Source organism: Phoca vitulina, unplaced genomic scaffold (genome assembly GCF_004348235.1).
Source record: "Phoca vitulina isolate PV1807 unplaced genomic scaffold, GSC_HSeal_1.0 scaffold56, whole genome shotgun sequence".
NCBI classification, from domain to species: Eukaryota; Metazoa; Chordata; class Mammalia; order Carnivora; family Phocidae; genus Phoca; species Phoca vitulina.
Genome location: NW_022589759.1, coordinates 4,246,161 through 4,263,757, shown reverse-complemented (window position 1 = coordinate 4,263,757; position 17,597 = coordinate 4,246,161). Strand labels below are relative to the sequence as shown.

General features: G+C 50.3%; 1 protein-coding gene across 1 annotated transcript in view; it reads right to left on the bottom strand.

Annotated features, from left to right (window-relative positions):
* Positions 1–272: 272 nt before the first annotated feature.
* COTL1 (coactosin like F-actin binding protein 1) overlaps positions 273–17,597 on the bottom strand; it is a 40,575-nt gene continuing 23,250 nt past the window's right edge. Inside the window, exons 3-4 of the mRNA XM_032389912.1 lie at positions 16,294–16,451; positions 273–1,555 (exon numbers count right to left, since the gene is read on the bottom strand). Coding sequence (XP_032245803.1) covers positions 1,445–1,555; positions 16,294–16,451 — 269 coding nt within the window. The 3' untranslated portion in view covers positions 273–1,444. The remainder of the gene's footprint in view (positions 1,556–16,293; positions 16,452–17,597) is intronic.

Here is a 17,597-nt window from a genome sequence, read left to right as displayed (position 1 = left end):
CACGGGGAGACCTGGGTTCGAATCCCAGCTCTGCACTTGCTAGCTGGGCAGCCTCAGGGACTCACTCTGTCTCCCCGAGCCTCAGTTTCCATAAAACAGGGACACAAGCGGCACCTTTTTCTTCAGGTTGTTGTGAAAAATTAAATAAGCAACAGAATATGAATGTGCCTCGCCCCCAGTGACGCCACGAATGTCTGTTAGATTTGAATATGACAGCGGCCTTCGTGTGTAAGTCAAGAAAGCAGCGTTTTCACACACGCCAGACAAACCTGTTTTTTGAAAAACAAAAAAAAATTTATTTCTGTAAACTGTTTGAGGGCAGATGTTCTTCACAACCCCAAGACAGCACAGATTTCCTACCCCCAAATGAAATGAGCAAGGAAAAGAAGAAAAAGAACAACACAAACTGTGCTCATGAAGAACCAAGCCAATCTCATCTTTCTCTGGGAAAAAAAAATCCTTTTGAACGCGTGGTGCCCACCCGGGAGGAACACCACAGACCTTCTCGTGCCACGAGGGCAGGGACCCGCTTAGTGGCAGAGCTGCCCCCCCCCGGCGCAGAGGGCCTCCCCGAAAGCGAGGAATCGGCCCCCAGTTCTACCTGAATTCCCGCTGTGCACCCTGGCCTCCCTCCCAGGCGTCCTCACCGGGGGAGCCCCTGAAGGGAACTCTGAAAGATTCCTCGTCCCCACTGGACTCGGCCCCGTGCCCCCACTCCATGCTGCGATGAGACCTCAAGCCCAAGGGTAGGAATGAGCCACTCCAGACCGTGTGCCCAAGCCGCAGCTGGGCAACTATTAAGGCAAATTTTTTCTCTTCCGTTGGGTCGGAGTCAGGCCTGAGCGTCTCACTGCCGAGCACCGTCCCCGTTGGACGGATGCATAGCTTAGGCAACTCTGAATCGGGGGGTGAGGGACCCCGGAGCACGCTCGGGGGTGGGGGTGGTCTGAGCCTGATGCATGGGATCGACGTGTGTGCTGGCGAAGGCGGCCCCCCGACGGGCACAGCGGCCTCCTCCACCAAGCAGGCGGGCGCCACGGACACCAGACGGCGGCCCAGACCCCCAGGCGACGCGAGCTGGTGGCGGGAGAGGCCAGGCGGGATGCAGTGTAAGAGAATGCCAAAAAAAGGGGGCACCACAGGAGCCTCAGATCTTGGTGATGTGCGTGGCCTTGGCATCAAAATGATTTTTCCTTAGAACAAGCAAGAGGGGGAGAAGGAAAAGGAGATAAAAGAAAGATGTTCCATGAGCTTCGGGAGATAGGGCGCAGGGGGGTCGGGAGGGAAGCAGGGAAGGGGAGACGAGCCGCAGACAGGGTGGCGCGCGTGGCCTCGCACGGCGTCTCCTGTCCCTGGTGGGCTGGCGGGCTGGTGGCTGAGGCCGCGGTCCCCTTCCCCGGGGAGCAGGCGGATGACATTGCAAGGGGCAGGGGAAGGGCTGGGGTTACTCCGTCTGTGCGTCGTAATTGGCGCCCCCCGCCTTCTTGAGCTCGCTCTTGATGAAATCTTCCTCCAGCTCCTTCCGATCGCTGATCACAAACTCTTTAGCAAAATTCTGCAAGAACAAAATAAAACACAGAGTTCCCGTGAAGAAGGGACAGGATCAAAGTGTTGCTCAGAAAACACACCAGAAAGTCCTGGCACCCAAAATACTAAGAAATGATCAAAATGAAAATTTGGTGGCAGCGTGGTTTGGCAAGAAGAGGAAAAACCGTGACTGGAGATCAGGAAATGGGTGAAGTCAGGATACAGTGTAGTCCCGACCAAGGTGATGGGCCAAGGTCAGACCGGGCTCGAATGCTGCGCTGTCATTTTCTGGCTGTGTGACCTTGGGCAAGTTCCTTCAACTCTCTGTGCCTTAGCTTCCTGGTCTGTGAAAGACCAACCTGTCAGAATAATAGGAGAAGAGGCCGGAAAGACAGGCGGGTGTGCTGGGAAGTGTTTAATATCAGGCTGTTCCAAAACGAGGGGTGGGGGCAAGTCCTGAACAGAAGCTTGTGCTCATTTCCATGGTGTGAACATTTGCACCAAGGTGGGTTTCAGCCACAGTGATGAGCTGAATCGGTGCAGACACTGTCCGCCCTCGGAGCGCACAGACTTCACCATAAGTTCCCCCGGGCCTGGCCCATGTGAGGTACTCAATAAATGCCTGTGGCGTGAACGCGTGAGGCAGGTGATCTGGCTTATCTGAGAACTCTGAGCCACGAAGAATCAACAGTTATTTTGATATGTGGATCACGAGACTTCACCAAACAAGGATGGTGAAAGAGAAGAAAACACAGAAATTTACCAAAATACGAATAACATGTCTGAAGGTCAGAAAATCATCCATACACACACACACAAAAAATCCACAAGGAAATAGTGTAAACAATGACCACCATTTATTAAGCACCTATGGGTACCAGACACGGTCACACGTTGGCAAACTTAATTCTTTTTTTTTTATATATATATTTTTAAAGATTTTGTTTATTTATTTGAGAGAGAGAGAATGAGAGAGAACACATGAGTAGGGTCAGAGGGAGAAGCAGACTCCCTGCCGAGCAGGGAGCCTGATGTGGGACTCGATCCAGGGACTCCAGGATCATGACCTGAGCCGAAGGCAGTCGCTTAACCAACTGAGCCACCCAGGCGCCCATGGCAAACTTAATTCTTAAAATGCTTTAAGATGACCCAGCAACTCTACCCCTAGAGATCTACACAAGGGAAATGAAAGCACACATCCCCACAAACACTTGTACACGAATATTCACAGGGGCATTATTCATAACAGCCCAAAAGTGGAAACCACCCAGATGTCCGTGGGCAGAAGAGCAGGTAAATAAATTATGGTCTGTCCACATGATGGAATATTACTCAGCCATAAAAAGGAATGAGTTGTTGATACACAGTATCACGGATGAGTCTCAAAACCATCATGCTGAATGAAAGAAGCCGGACATAAGATCACGCACTGTATCATTCCCTTTACATGAAATGTCTGGAAAAGGTAAATCCACAGAAACAGGAAGTAGATTTGTGGTTTCCGGGGACTGGATGGGGAATAGGGGGTGAGTTCTAATGGGGACGGGTTTTCTCCTGGGGAGGGGGGATGAAAACGTTTGGGAACTAGATAGGGATGGTGGTTGCGCAACACTGTGAATGTACCAAATGCCAATGAATCGTATAATTTAAAATGGCTAATTTTATGTTATGTGAATTTCACTTCAATTAAAAAAAAAAAGACTACAGAAAAAAAGTCACCATGCCTCCAAGAAGAATGAGTAAACCAAGAGAACACTCAAGGTCAAGTTTCACAGTATAAAGACAAACCATTTGCCATACCAAGCCACTAAGATTCTAACAGGGAGGGGAGAGGGGAAGGTTAATATTTGTCAAGCAACTCATGTGCCAGGTGCAGCCTCATACATCTCACTTAATCCTCCCTCAGCATGTTAGCTTTTTTTTTTTTTTTTTAAGATAAGACCCACGGGGTTGGGCTTGAAGAGATTGTGTAACTAGCCCAGAATGACTAAACATCCTTCTGACCCTTTCTATTCCCATCCACCATCCTGTGCTTTTAAGCATCGGTGTCTGTCCTCAGTATAGTGAGTGAACACAAGTTGGACGTATGGGCCAGGAAGGGGAACCGAGAATTAACGTGTTTCTCAACCTGAGCCCCAGTGGCAGTGGGGGGAGGGGTAGAGAGCAGAGGAGGAGGAAGCCAACAGCTCGAGATGCCTCTAGCAGGAAGTGCAAAGTTCCCCTGCTGTGTGATAGCTATATATGGTGACAAAAGAAATAAGAACACTCCTGCTCATGTCTGTTAGCCATTAGGAGATTTAGATTAACAAGAAGTTTGATAAGGCACTAAGAAATGTACAGTGAAACTGTGCACGGAGCTAGGCAGAGTCCAACTGAAAACCACGAGCATATGGGAAATCAAATCACAGCCAAAATAAGGAGCAATCCAGAATAACAGAATCTAGTAAAAACGTAACATAACAATAAATGTAAACGAGCAAAATTATCCCCCAAAACAGCTATGTCTTAGACTATCAAAAAACACCCCCCCAAACTCTATGCTAGATACCAGAGACATGATTTAAAAACCAAAAGGTGAGGCAAAAAATGATTATATCAAAAAAAGTACACAGAGAGGCAACCTCACCTTCTCACTATGGGAGCAGCATCCGCCCTCCAGGGGGCCAAAGGAGTGGGAGGGGGTGGAGACATGTGGAGGGGCCGCCCCCACACAGGATGCTCAGCACCCCCAGAGGCTTCGAAGGTGAACTGACACTTCCCCTCAGGGTGTGGATGCTACAAAAAGTCCCCAAAAGGTCTGAGTCAGCCAAAACCCAGCTCAACATCGACCCCTCCCTTCCCCATCTCGGTTCCTTCCAGCAATCCTCAGAAGGGACCTTGCACTTGGCAGGGTGAACACCAGCGCCCCCAGGGAGTGGGCTTCATTGTGACATTTCAAAAAGAGGCAGAAACAGCAAAACCAGCTCTGTAGGCAGCCGGACCCCCAACCTGGGAGCAACACACCAGACGGGAAGGAGCCTGCATAAGGACCAGCCCACAGCTGAGAACCACAAAGAGCACATCTGAGCAGGGACCAACCACCACCCGCCTTTGCTCACACCTCTACCCTTAGCCACTGTCCCTAGCACCTTCCCGCTGTCACCAAATGCCTACAGGGCAGAGGCAGGTGATACCAAAGGCCGCAGTTGTCAGAAGGAGACAGGGCCCAGAGCAATGCTAACACATAGGGAATTTTTCACTTTCTAGCAACCACGTTGAAAAAAAGTAAAAAAGAACCTGGTGATAGCAATTTTCATAGGATTTTTATCTAACTTTACAGATCCAAAATGCTGCCATTTTAACATGTAACCAACATACAAAATCATTAATGGGACCCTCCACGTTCGTTTCTGTGTAGGAAGTTTTCGAAACCCAGTGCACATTTTACACGTACAGCACAAAGCAGTGCAGACGGGCCAAACCTCAAGTGCTCAGCAGCCCCGAGAGGCTGGTGACGGGGCGGGTCTAGATAGAACAGGAAAGAGTCTGAAAGAATAATGTGCTCAGTCAAGGAGAATCATGAATCATAAAATAGCTCAACTGATATGAGTAGAGGAGGGGGAACTTTTGGAGGCCTGGAAATGGGCCATATCTTGATCCAGAACTTAAAAAAAAAAAGCCGTTAAAACTCTGACATTCACCCCCTCATCTGATTGAAAAGCAGCAAGAGATGCATTCCTTCCAGGGCACACAGCAGCTTCACGGCAGGGGCCCCGTGGGGCAGGTTCTGACCCTGGTCTGTCCTGTCCTCTCCCTTCCTCTGCTCCAGACTGCCCATCCCTCCCACCACAGCCTCTGTCATACCCTCAAGGCCACAAAGCCACATGGCAACAGCTTCAAAGCAAAAGGTGCCGGTCTGGAGGCACGGTCACCTGTGGTTCTAGAAAGGTCTTCTCTGTCATATCTGGGAACACTCTGTCCCTGGCTGATAGCTTCCAGAAAGGGTCACTCCTCCCTCTTTTCCATGGAAGAGGCCCATGCATCTAAACCTGACTCCAGGATGGCCTTGAGACATGCAATACTAAGTTCAGGAGGCATTTGTCCCTGTGACTTTTCTCAAGTGCATATATGTTCATATTTCAAAGATGTAAGACAGACATTGCTTCCATTAGAAGCTTCCAATGGTCTGTCCCTAGGAAGGCAACTCTAGAGAAGGACAGGTTAGAACCAGGCTCCGTACATAGTCTAGAATCTATTTGCGAGACTGGTTTAAAAAGTGTTTAAATATTTGCCTGTCTTTTGTTTTAAACCATCTCACTTTTTTTTAACTTTTTTTTTTAAGATTTTGTTTATTTATTTATTTGACAGAGAGAGAGAGCGTGCAAGCAGGGGGAGTGGCAGACAGAGGGAGAGGGAGAAGCAGCCTCCCTGCTGAGCAGGGAACCCCATGCAGGACTCGATCCCAGAACCTGAGCCCAAGGCAGACATTTAACCACCTGAGCCACCCAGGTGCCCCACCTTTTTTTTTTTTTTTTAAGTAGGCTCCACACCCAGTGTGGAGTCCAATGTGGGGCTTGAACTCACAACCCTGAGATCAATACCTGAGCTAAGATCAAGAGTTGGGCACTTCACTGACTGAGCCACCCAGGCGCCCCTAAACCATCTCACTTTTAAATGGCTCCCAACTGCCTGGGTTTAAACCCCAGCTTCAGTCCTGAAGTGTGCTGGGCATGGGTTTGGTCCAAACACAAACAGGAACAGTTGTCCATTTGCATCTCGGGCAGTTGGCCCTCCCCAGGGTCTTCCCCTCTCCCGCCACCCTGGGACTTACCACCCCTCCCCCACACACACTCCACCACCCCCACACTCCACCCCCCCCAACTCAGTCTCCTCATGTGCAAATGAGGACAATAAGACCTACATCCTGGGGCTGTCAGGAGGATCTGATGAGTGTGCATAAGGCTTGGACACTCGATGAGGGTTCCCAAGAATGAGGAGGTGATATTTTTTTTTTTTAAGATTTTACTTATTTATTTGAGAGAGAGAATGAGAGAGAGAGAGCATGAGAGGGGGGAGGGTCAGAGGGAGAAGCAGACTCCCTGCCGAGCAGGGAGCCCGATGCGGGACTCGATCCTGGGACTCCAGGATCATGACCTGAGCCGAAGGCAGTCGCTTAACCAATTGAGCCACCCAGGTGCCCTGAGGAGGTGATATTTTAAGTGATCCTGGGTTCACCTTTGTTCTCAAGATTGTCAGGGGAATCTGAGATGGAAAGTTTCCTGAAACACTCAAGAGTGAAGGCACAGGGAGCAGCTGGTTCCTCTTCTCTCACCCACAATGGTTTCTTCATCCCCGCCATTTATTTTAATGAAGGAAAGTCCAGGCAATTCCTTAGCATAACCAAAGCAGCAACCTCGGCATCTCCTGGCCCTTGCAGAGAGAAGACAGCAAATCCAGCTGCACACCCAAAAGCTGGGCACAGGGTTAGCCCCAGGAGGACAGGCAGGAAGCCTGTTGGGGTAGAAGTGTCAGGTCTCCTACCCAGAACACTAGGACTAGGGTGGGTCACTAACCTATGCAGAGAATGTGGGTACAGAGAAAGGTCTGGGAAGAGAAACTGAGTGTGGAGTCTTTGGCAGTTAAGTTTGTGATGTCAGCAATGCACGTTTCTACAAAGTGGGACGAGGGAAGAGAGGTGACTTTCATTGCATCCAAAGAGAAGGAGAACTAATGCCATGCATTTCTTCCAGCAAACACATGCTTACTAAGCACCTGTTGTATACCAGACATTCTCCTAGGTCCTGGGAAGGCAGAAGTCTGGTGCTTCAGGCTCTCTTTGAGAGTCTGACAGCATAGGAAGAGAACCAGGGGGGCTCTAAAATGCCCCAAGGGAAGCAGTCAATGGCTCTGGGCCCTGGTCTCTATCTCTGTGATAGAAGAGGGAGAGACAACAGGTTCTCCTGGCACTTTCCCAGCAGCCATCTGTGGCTTTGCACCTGAGCCCCCGGAGCACGTGGGGCACAATTCCACCTCGGATGCCAGAATCTGAGGGGCAGTGGGGAAAACTGGCACAGGAAAGTCAACTATGGGATCAGAGACTGGCTTTCAAAGGGAAGACATGTGCTAGCTTCAGGTCCATCCCCAACCCCTGCAGAGAAGTGCGGGCAATAGAATCTCTCCTCCCCCGTGTGTGAGCTGGGGCAGGGGGTGGACAAGACACATGCTGGCCGCAATAATGTATCTCTTCCCCAAGTGGGTGAAGATTAATTATAAGCCAAAGACCTCAGTATGGTAAGGAAAGCAGTCAGTGTCCCACGGCCTACATCGTGCTAGGAGAAAGGACACCTCCGAGAAACAAGTGCAAGATGAAAATGCACAGTGCCAAGCCCGCTGGGTGTTCAGCTGCCAACCCCTCCTGGGCCCCCCACACTTGCCCTCCTACAACCATTCTAATGAGCTTCAGAGACCCAGGTTTTCAAAATCCTTCCAGCAAGGTGTAATTTACTCAAAAAGAACAGGTTCTTGGAACAGGCATGAGTCATCATAGAAAAGGGAAAAAACAAACAGCAAAATGGCACCGTCTAGTGTTTGGCAGATTTGGGAACAAAGGCCCCTGCGTCACCCACGCAGCTCATGAGTGACATGACCCCACTTCGCTAGGGAGAAAACAGAGGACAAGGGAGAGGCATTCGGTCACATTTCAGGGGGGCACCGGGGAATTGTCCAATCTTCCGAGGCAGGTGGCAAGGAGGCACAACATCTTGGAGCATGCTGGGCGTAGGGTTGGGCCAACACCAAACAGGGGCAGTTGTTCATATGCCTGGAATCCTGACCCCTGCAGGGCCACCCACCTCTTCAGCATTTGGGTGACCGCCTGGAGTCTGACCCCTGCTCTCCTGACCGTGGATATTTACAGAAGCCCCGACACCCCTCTGCTGATGTCTGACTATGGCTACATCTAGATGGGGAATGGCAGGAATGTGGGAAACATGCTTCACTCCTCCTGCATCCACGGCAGACATCATCATCAATCAGGGCACTTTTCTCACAAGTCCAGACTTAGCATCAGAAGCCTTCTTAACCCAGAGCCCCTGCTATCGATCGACTGACAAGCACAGTTAAATCCAGGCTGACATTTTCAATTTCCGCCTGGTCAAAATTGTGCCCAGCCTTTCTTCTCAGCCACACCCACTTGGGGAATTTTTCCCAGGAAATAATTCAACAGACTTTTTTTTTTTGGTAATTATAATATATACTCACAGATGTTCATTGTCAGTAAACACCAGATTGTTTCCCCATTTCAACAAAACTTGAATAAGTAAATAGTATCTGCATCGAACACTTCATATACATCAGGAATTTTATGCCATATTTTATTTAATTTTTATAATCCCATGAGTTAGATATTATCATCATCCCAAATTTTCAGAGGAGGAAGCTCAAGTTCAGGGAAACGAAGTAAGTAGTCAGCGAAAGGTGACCCCTGCTGAGTGGTGGGCTGGGCCTGGACCCCACAATGGAGCCTGTGCCAAGGTCTTTACAAAAGTGAGGCGTGGTCCATGGAAGGGACGAGAAACAGGAAAAATCCAAAGGACACAAGCTGCAAAGAGCACAGGCAACTCCAGCCCAGCAAGATCGCAGGGTACATTCATGTCACCCGTGAAGAGGAAGGGGCTGATCTCAGTGCTCCGGGCTCCTTCGGTGAAGACCTCCCCGAGTTCTAGCTAGGTCCCCGCTGCAGGGAAACCGTATGACAGTGGTCATGCCACCACCAGCTGGCCGAGGGCTGGGACCCAGCTGGGGCTTAGCGAGGGGCACCCAGGCCCCAGCCCGCCGGGCAGAGCTCTTGGCTCGTGCAAGCAGCGGCCAGTCATGTGCCAGGCTCAGGATGTGGGGCATCCTCCTCTCTCTCCTAAGAGCTGTAACTTCTTGCTAGCAGAAGCACAGACTGGGTCCCATGGCTCCCCAGCGTGAAAGTGGCCTCTGATCCTCCACCAGCTGCTTCTGCCTCAGCCTCCACATCTGAGTAATGGGGGTAAGTAATGGGGGTAGTAACAGCACCTGGTCCATGATGACTAATCCTGGCGCCCATCCGTGATACCCACACCGCCCTTCGCAGGCTGCTTGGGGCTTTGTATTTCTGATCAGGTCGTTTGTGTCTTAAACATAGGACACAAGCAACAAAAAGCCCCCTTGCCTGAGCCCAGGCCCAGGTGAAATGCATGAGCACAGAAGGCCCTTTCTGGTTCGGAGAATAAAGGGCCTTTCCATAAACCACGAGCTTGAAGAAGCATCAACATTCCTGGTGAAAACAAACAGCTGACACCCTCTGGAGAGCCTCGAAGCAGCCACAGTCGGTCCCCAGAGAGCCGGGTCCCCAGAGTGCGGGCGGCATCAGCCCCTTAAATCTCATGACACGGACGAGTGCGGGTTCTCCCGGCCAACCCCGCCAGCTCGCACTTCTGCTTGCTACAGAAACAAAAGCAGAGTGTTTGGAAATCCCAGTCCACCCCCAATTCCCTCCCTGCGTGTAACTGGCTTCCACAATTTAATGCAATCCTGAGACCAGTTATTGAACATTTAGGAATGTCCTTCCTCTGTCCTAGGAATATGCAAAAAGTAAGACACAGTCTGAGGCCTGTGTGAACAGATTTGTTTCTTCACTTTTTAACACCTGTTTTCCTAGCTCTGTAATAACGTTGCCATGGTCCCTGCCCTCGAGATTACCATCTAGGGTCATTTATTTATAATTCATGGAATCTATAATTCATGGGATCGTAGTAGAAACACAGATGAAGGAGCAATTAATTCTGATGGAGGCTGGTAGGAGAATGGCATAAAGAAGGAAGGTTTTGAAGGATGAATAGAAGTTCATGGGTCACCAAAATAGAGAAACCCTTTCCCCTTTGCATTTCTTTAATCCTTCCAACAGCCCCACGGAAATTTACATTCTCTTTTTTATAACATCTTTTTCATAGATTCGAAAGACAAAGTTACTTGCCTGAGGTCCCAAAGCAAAGAGTTGACGGAGCTAGAATATCACCTTGGGTCTCACATCCCCTTAAGCCCACGCTCTTTTCCATTTGACACAGCAGCATTATTTTTTTTTTTTTTCAAACAAGTGCTGAGCAATGATATTCCATTTCCAGTTTTTATTTTAAAGGCTCTACCATCAGGAAGACTGAGTAAGTTTAAAAATAAATCTAAGAGGTTTATTTCCCGCACAACTTCTCAGAGCCTTTAATGGACCATGGGAATCGACAGAAGTAGGGTTTCCAAACCGCATGTGGCCTCAGAACATTTTCTTGGTGCTGAGGACTTTGGAAACGGGCAGCGGGGCCAGGTGACTGCATCGGGGCTCTGGGGCCAGGCGGTCTGGGCACCAGGCAGGGCTCCACCATGTCCAAGCCCTGGGACCCTGAGCAAGTGACTCAACTTCCCTGGGCCCCCAGCCCCTCATCTATAAAATGAGGAGAGGGCTAGAACCAGGCTTGTGGCAAAAAATTAATGATTTCAATATGGTGAAAGTCCTTCAAAATGCCAAGCACACAGCGGAGCACAATAAAACCATCGTTAGGCATGTTATTAGCACAGGGGTCCACAGATGCGGCCCTGTTGCTGGAGCCTTAGGTATACCTGGTCTTGGCCCTGTGGGGTGAGAGGGGGTCCAGCATGACCCCGCTCCTGTGGTTTCGAAGCCCTGAGAATACACATTAAGCTGAGAGTTCCACACAGTCACTGAAACGTCCGTCCTTCCTGCCCTCACTGCTCCTTGGGGGCACAGGACTGCCCTACTTTCCCAAGGGTGAAAGCGGAGATGGACCTTGGTCACTCCACGCCATGAACATTCATAGGATGTTAAAAAATAAATAAAAGGGGGGCACCTGGGTGGCTCAGTCGGTTAAGCATCTGCCTTGGGCTCAGGTCATGATCCCGGGGTCCTGGGATCGAGCCCCGCATCGGGCTCCCTGCTCAGCGGGGAGCCTGCTTCTCCCCCTCCCGCTCCCCCTGCTTCTGTTCCCTCTTCGCTGTGTCTCTCTCTGTCAAATAAATAAATAAAATCTTTAAAATGAATAAATAAATAAATGAAAGGATCACATGAATAAAGCCATTCTGCAAGGCAAGCACAATGCATCACAGACCGAGTCTGCTCTAAATCAAGCCAGCCTGGGCCAGCCTGGACAGCAGGCCCCTAACAGTGGGGCCTGCCTTGTCCCCGTAATCCTGTACGGGCGCCAGAACAATGGCCCGGGTGTTCTGTCCCCGGCACCAGCCGGGCCCTTCTGTGTGGCAGACGACAGCCGGGGCGGGGCAGCCAGGCATGCTGTCTGTCCGGCCAAACCCCCCCGACCCCAGTCTGGGCGTCACCACTGTCCAGTCCGATTTGCCCGGGAGACTGTCTTGTTTTGTCTCCCTTTCCCCTGGGCACAGACCTATCTCAGTTTCTCAGCCTGGCACTGAGCACAGACTAGAGACCCCAGGTCAAACCTCCGGATTTTGAACTCCTCTGCTGCTCCAGCCTGGGTCTGCTGCTTGGGAGCCAGGGCTTTGGGGCAAGTCCTAGCACTGCCCTGGGCCCAGTTGCCCCATCTGTTAATGCACCCGTGCAGCAGGCCCCGGGGGAGGGAGGAACTGGCCGATGTCAGCACTGGCAAGGGTGGGCCAGGCCAGGACCTCTGGTGTTGCTGATGGCGGGGACTCCGGTCCAAGCCATGTGCAGGACAACGAGGCGATGTGGCTCAACCACAGACTTACCATCTTCTAAGGAAATAACGCCCAAGGGAGATAGAGAGCTGTGCCTCACAGGTCTTGTCGAAAAGGGGAAGCTAGGAATAAGAGCAGCTACCACAGCCAGGTCTTTCCCAGACATGCTTCCAAGCATTGCCCTCTATTTGCTCAACCCTAAGAGGCAGATACTGTATTACCCCTGTTTTGGACTTCAGAGGACTGAGGCCCAGAGAAGGTAAGCAACGCACCCGAGGCTGCACAGCAAGGGCTGAAGCTGAAATCTGAACGCACACCATCCGGCTCAAAGAGCTCCACTTCAGACCACAGCACTGCAATGCCCCTCTGCCCGACACAGTAAAATGAGGTTCCTTTAAAGGAATGATGCCCTGGCACATTCTGGCATGGAGCACTGGGTGTTATGCACAAACAATGAATCATGGAACACTGTATCTAAAACTAATGATGTAATGTATGGGGATTAACATAACAATAAAAAAATTAAAAAAATAAATAAATAAAGGAATGATGCCCTAAACAAAGTGCCACACTTTTTAAATGAAAACGTTTCAAAGCGGAATATGACCTAGCAAGTCAACCCACTCAACTCTTCATTTTCTAAATAAGGAAACTACAGCCCGGGAAGGAAAGAGATTTGGCCACGGCCAGGCAGGGGGCACAAAGATCGGCCTTTCTTGATTCTAGTGTCTCTTATGTCCATTCACATTGTCTACATTTCAGGCAAAGTACAAGGATGTGGGTCTATTACTTTCATTACAATAAAACCCAAGGGTTTATCAGCAATCTTATAGGCAATCCACTTATTTTCACATGGAATTCATGGCAAGAGGCATGTGGAGAAGTGCCACAGTCCACAAGACACAGAATCCAGAATGGCCCATCGGGAAGGTCCCTTAGAGAACATCTGTTCCGAGTCCCTATTAAACAGAGGGGAAACTGGCTGGTGTGCCAGGATCAGCAGGATTTTAGTGACTGTGGAAAGACACATTGTGCCAGCATAATTGACCCTTTGTAACTTAAATGGCTGTATTTGCAACTGTAGCATAAATGTGAGGTATTGTGATAGCTTCAGATAATAAACCCTTTTAAATGCAGAAGTGAAAAAGGCAAAAGGTAATGGTCAAAATATTACACTGCACCTGCAGTTCGAGACGGCATCCCAGCTCCCCGGCCACAGGGGACAAGGGGGTCTTTCCATCTACCAGCATCCCTTTAACACCTGGGAACGTGCCTGAGCTGCCAATCATGAAGCCCGCCTCCCTGCCCATGGGATGTGCATGTGACCTAAGTTGAGCCAATCAGGGTCCTCTTAAGGGAATGATTGACACTGAGGGCTCCCTCTTCCCCTGGGATCAAGACCCAGAAGAAGCACCCTAGCCTGGCCCGTTGCTCCTGTACAGAGCCCACCTGAGGCCAAACCCAGAGAAAAGAGAGATGACAGGAAGCTACTGCTGGACCCCTGGATCCAGCCACACCTGAAGGCTGGAAACCCTGCGCTTCCCAGTTTAGAAAGCCAGGCCAATCCCCCTTTCTCCTTCAAGGTCTCTGAGCTCACAAACAAATGGATTATGACCAACAGTTCCAAGTGAAACTTCACACCGAAAAATTCTATTTCCCGAAAAATCACCCTCGGCCCCTGGCTCACTCAACCAAACTGAGCCGAGTTCTAGACCTGAAAGGAACTCTGTAGCCTGCTCATGGGGACGGGGTTTCCTTTGGAGGTGACGTAAAAGTTCTGGAACTAGACAGGGATGGTGGTTGCCCAACACTGAATGTGCTTTAACACCACTGAGTCATATGCTTTAAAATGGGGAAAATGAGCAATTTTATGTTACTGCATTTTACCACAATTTTTTAAAAGGAAAGAAAAAAGGAGCCCTGCAAAATTCAAAAGACCGCCCCGCTGGCAAGCGTTCTCTCCCCACACGCCCTCCCCTGCTGGCCACACAGGTCCAGGGAACACGCATGGAAGGTGGAATTCAGCAGGCGACCTTTGGCCACAGAACAGGCACTCTGTCATTTTTCATTCTGCTGCCACAAAGGAGACCCCTGAAAGCTGGGCAACCACTAAACGCCAAAGGGACCTGGAGAAAAACAGCCCGCGGGGTTGAGTAGGGGGCTTTCCAGAGCACGGGTGTCAGTCTCGAGCGGGGTGCAGAGCGGTATTAGCTAGTGATGCTCACCAGGAGGTGAACTCAATGACGTTTATTAAATAAACACTTACTGGGTCCCAGACCTGGTACTAACGCGCTCAGAGAAGATCATCTGACAACTCAGACCTTTTAAAAATGATTTTCACATCCGTTAACTCTGGAACCCCACCTCCTGAAAATGGATCCTAAAGAAATAACTCAGTGGGAGAGACAAAGGAGCTGCATGTATTAAAATGTGGGTTGGAACATTATTTATAAAAATAAAAACTCGAAGCAACTCAATAGGCCAACAACAGGGGAACATTTAGTATGTAACAGTGCACCAAATAGCACCAAACTCAGCCACCAGAAAAACGCTCATTACAGAGACTGCAGCTGCATCATTTATGAAATTAGGTTGGCGGTCGTGGCGGGGGGGATGCCCACCTAGAGTGCACTTTGCAGCTGAGATGCGCTGGGGTGGGGGAGCTCGCCCCCAGAGCTGGCAGGGCGGATGGAAAAGACAGGCCACGATAATGCAAGGATGGGAATTCTTTTTTCTTTTTTTTTTTTTTAAAGATTTTATTTATTTATTTGAGACAGAGAGAATGAGAGAGAGAGCACATGAGAGGGGGTAGGGTCAGAGGGAGAAGCAGGCTCCCTGCCGAGCAGGGAGCCCGATGCGGGACTCGATCCAGGGACTCCAGGATCATGACCTGAGCCGAAGGCAGTCGCTTAACCAACTGAGCCACCCAGGCGCCCGGGAATTCTTTTTTCTTTCCTAACATTATTTCTTAAGTCAAAGTTTTATCTGCGGGATAATTTTAGACTTACAGAAAGGCTGCCGGAGAGACAGTACGAGAGTTCCCACATACCCCACACTCCGTGTGCATGAGGGCTAACATCTTACGTTCCTGCACTAAGTTGGTCACAGCTGAGAAGCCGACACTGAAACATTACTGTTAACTAAACTCCAGAACTCGTTCCGATTTCACCGGTTTTTCTGTTCCAGGATCCAATCCACGAGACCACGTTCTATACAGCCTATTTTTGTGTTTGCTCTGTTTTTGGTTTTTACAATTCAATGGTTTTTCACATAGTCACAGATACGTGCAACCATCGCCATAGTCAATTCAAGAATATCTTCATCCGCTGAGAAAGCAAGCCCGTACCCGTAAGCTACCATCTCCTGATCGGGGGCTTTGAGAAACCCTTTTGCAAAAGAGAGAACCCTTTGGTAAGGAGAGAACTCTCCATCACCTCCCTTTTCCCCTGGTTTATCTTTCTGGAAATCAGATTTTCTCTTCTCAGCGTGACCCCAAGCCCTCGCCCCACCTGAACCACCTTGGAAGTTTCTGACAGTACCAATTTTGGTTACATCCGGACCAGAGAAACACCTTGAAATAGAGAGCCCTCTAAAACTTCAGGAACTCAGGGACAAAACCCCTCTTCCTACTAACCTAGCAAGGACTGGGGAATAAGCGTTATTACTGAGCACCTACCGCATGCCCGGCACTGTTTAGAGGCCATGCACGAAGTCTCCCATTGGGTCCTCATGGCCACCACTGGAAGTCAGCCATCACCCATGATCCAAGTAGTCAGTGGCTACCATTTTGATCATCCTTCCAGCCCCCTTCTTCATGAACCACCTGCCCCATCTCAAAGGTAGGCCCTCAGCTGCCATGTTTCCATTATGTGGTGGTCACAATCACAAACCTGGCTACCTGCCCGCACCCCGCACCCCGCAAACAACTCTGGGAACATTTCCTCAGTGGCTCTGGGGTTCCAGAGATGTGGCGCAGTTTGTTTTACGTCCTAGGAGCCAAACCCAGCCCACCCCGTCCCTGGGGATGGTGATCCTTTGTGGGATGTGGCCCGCCCGGACCCAGAAGAACCCAAGACCAATTACCTGCACGACCTCCTTCACCAGGGTCTTGTCCGTGCCGGTTTTGGCTCGCTGCAGCCCGCTGACGTTCTCGCCAATCCACGTGATGAGGGCAAACTTGGACCTCTTGCTCATGGTATCCCCGGTGGTGAAGCGCACGAAGGCAAACAACCGGACGTCATCTGTCGTCAACAGCAAAAACAGGGCACAGTGCTCAATGAAAACTTCCCAAGACTTTGCTCCCGAGGAGGAGCCACGAGCCAGAATGCTCCCAGAGCAGCACGGCAGGAGCCCGACGCTGACCTTGGCCAACATCCCCTCGTGTAACCCAGCAACGGCACCACAGGCTCTGAGACCCAGTTCACAGCTAGGAACGGAGGGGCACGTGACACTCCCAAGGCCGTGGGGGCAGTTCAAGGCCATACTGGCCTGGAAACACAGGCCCCTCTGGCCACTAAGCCTGAGACAGCCCCCACCCCCACCCCGCATCCCTCACATGGTCAAGGAAGGCTCAGATTCTGGATCTGACTTAGCGAAACCTTCCTCAAGTCCTCTTATCCCGAGGTGCTGCTCAGAATGGGAACTAAGATGGGAGGTGGGGGGTGGGGGGACAGAGTAGCCCCGATCTTGGCGTGGGGTATGGCTCTAGGACCGCTGGGCCTGTCTAGATCATGGCTGGAGGATTAGCGCAATAAAGAATGCTGAGTATTGTTCCATTGGCCATGCCCTGTTGGCTATATGTTACAGATCTGTTGTTATTAAAAGGCCTCGGGGCGGGGGGGGGGGTGGTTTGTTCCACTGGTCCACATCTATCTACCTTTCGTTTCATTATCATGCTTTTTTTCATTATTGTTCCTTCAGATAGCCCACCATTGCTATGCATTACCCAAAATATTTGCGACAGTCCTGAGTTTTTAGAGTGACGTGTGTGTGTGTGTGTGTGTGTGTGTGTGTGTGTGTGTGTGTGTTTCCCACTAGGATGAGCTAGGGTTTCTCCACCTCGGCACTCCTGATTCTTGGGGCTGGATCGCTCTTAGTGGTGGGGACTATCCTGGGCAAGGCAGGGTGCTGAGCGGCATCCCTGGCCCCCCACCCACTAGATGCCAATATCACACCACTCCCCGCGCCCCAGTTATAACAACCAAAAACGTCACCAGACATTGCCCCACGTCCTTTTGCCCCCAGCTGAGAATGAACTTCTGGGCAGTTTGTGTCCCCACTGAATCAAGACCCTCTTTGTGTCTTCCACCAACATTCTGTGCTTTTCTTTGAGGAAATTATATATCCTTACTCAGCTTAGTTCCTAAACAGTCCATATTTTAATTGCA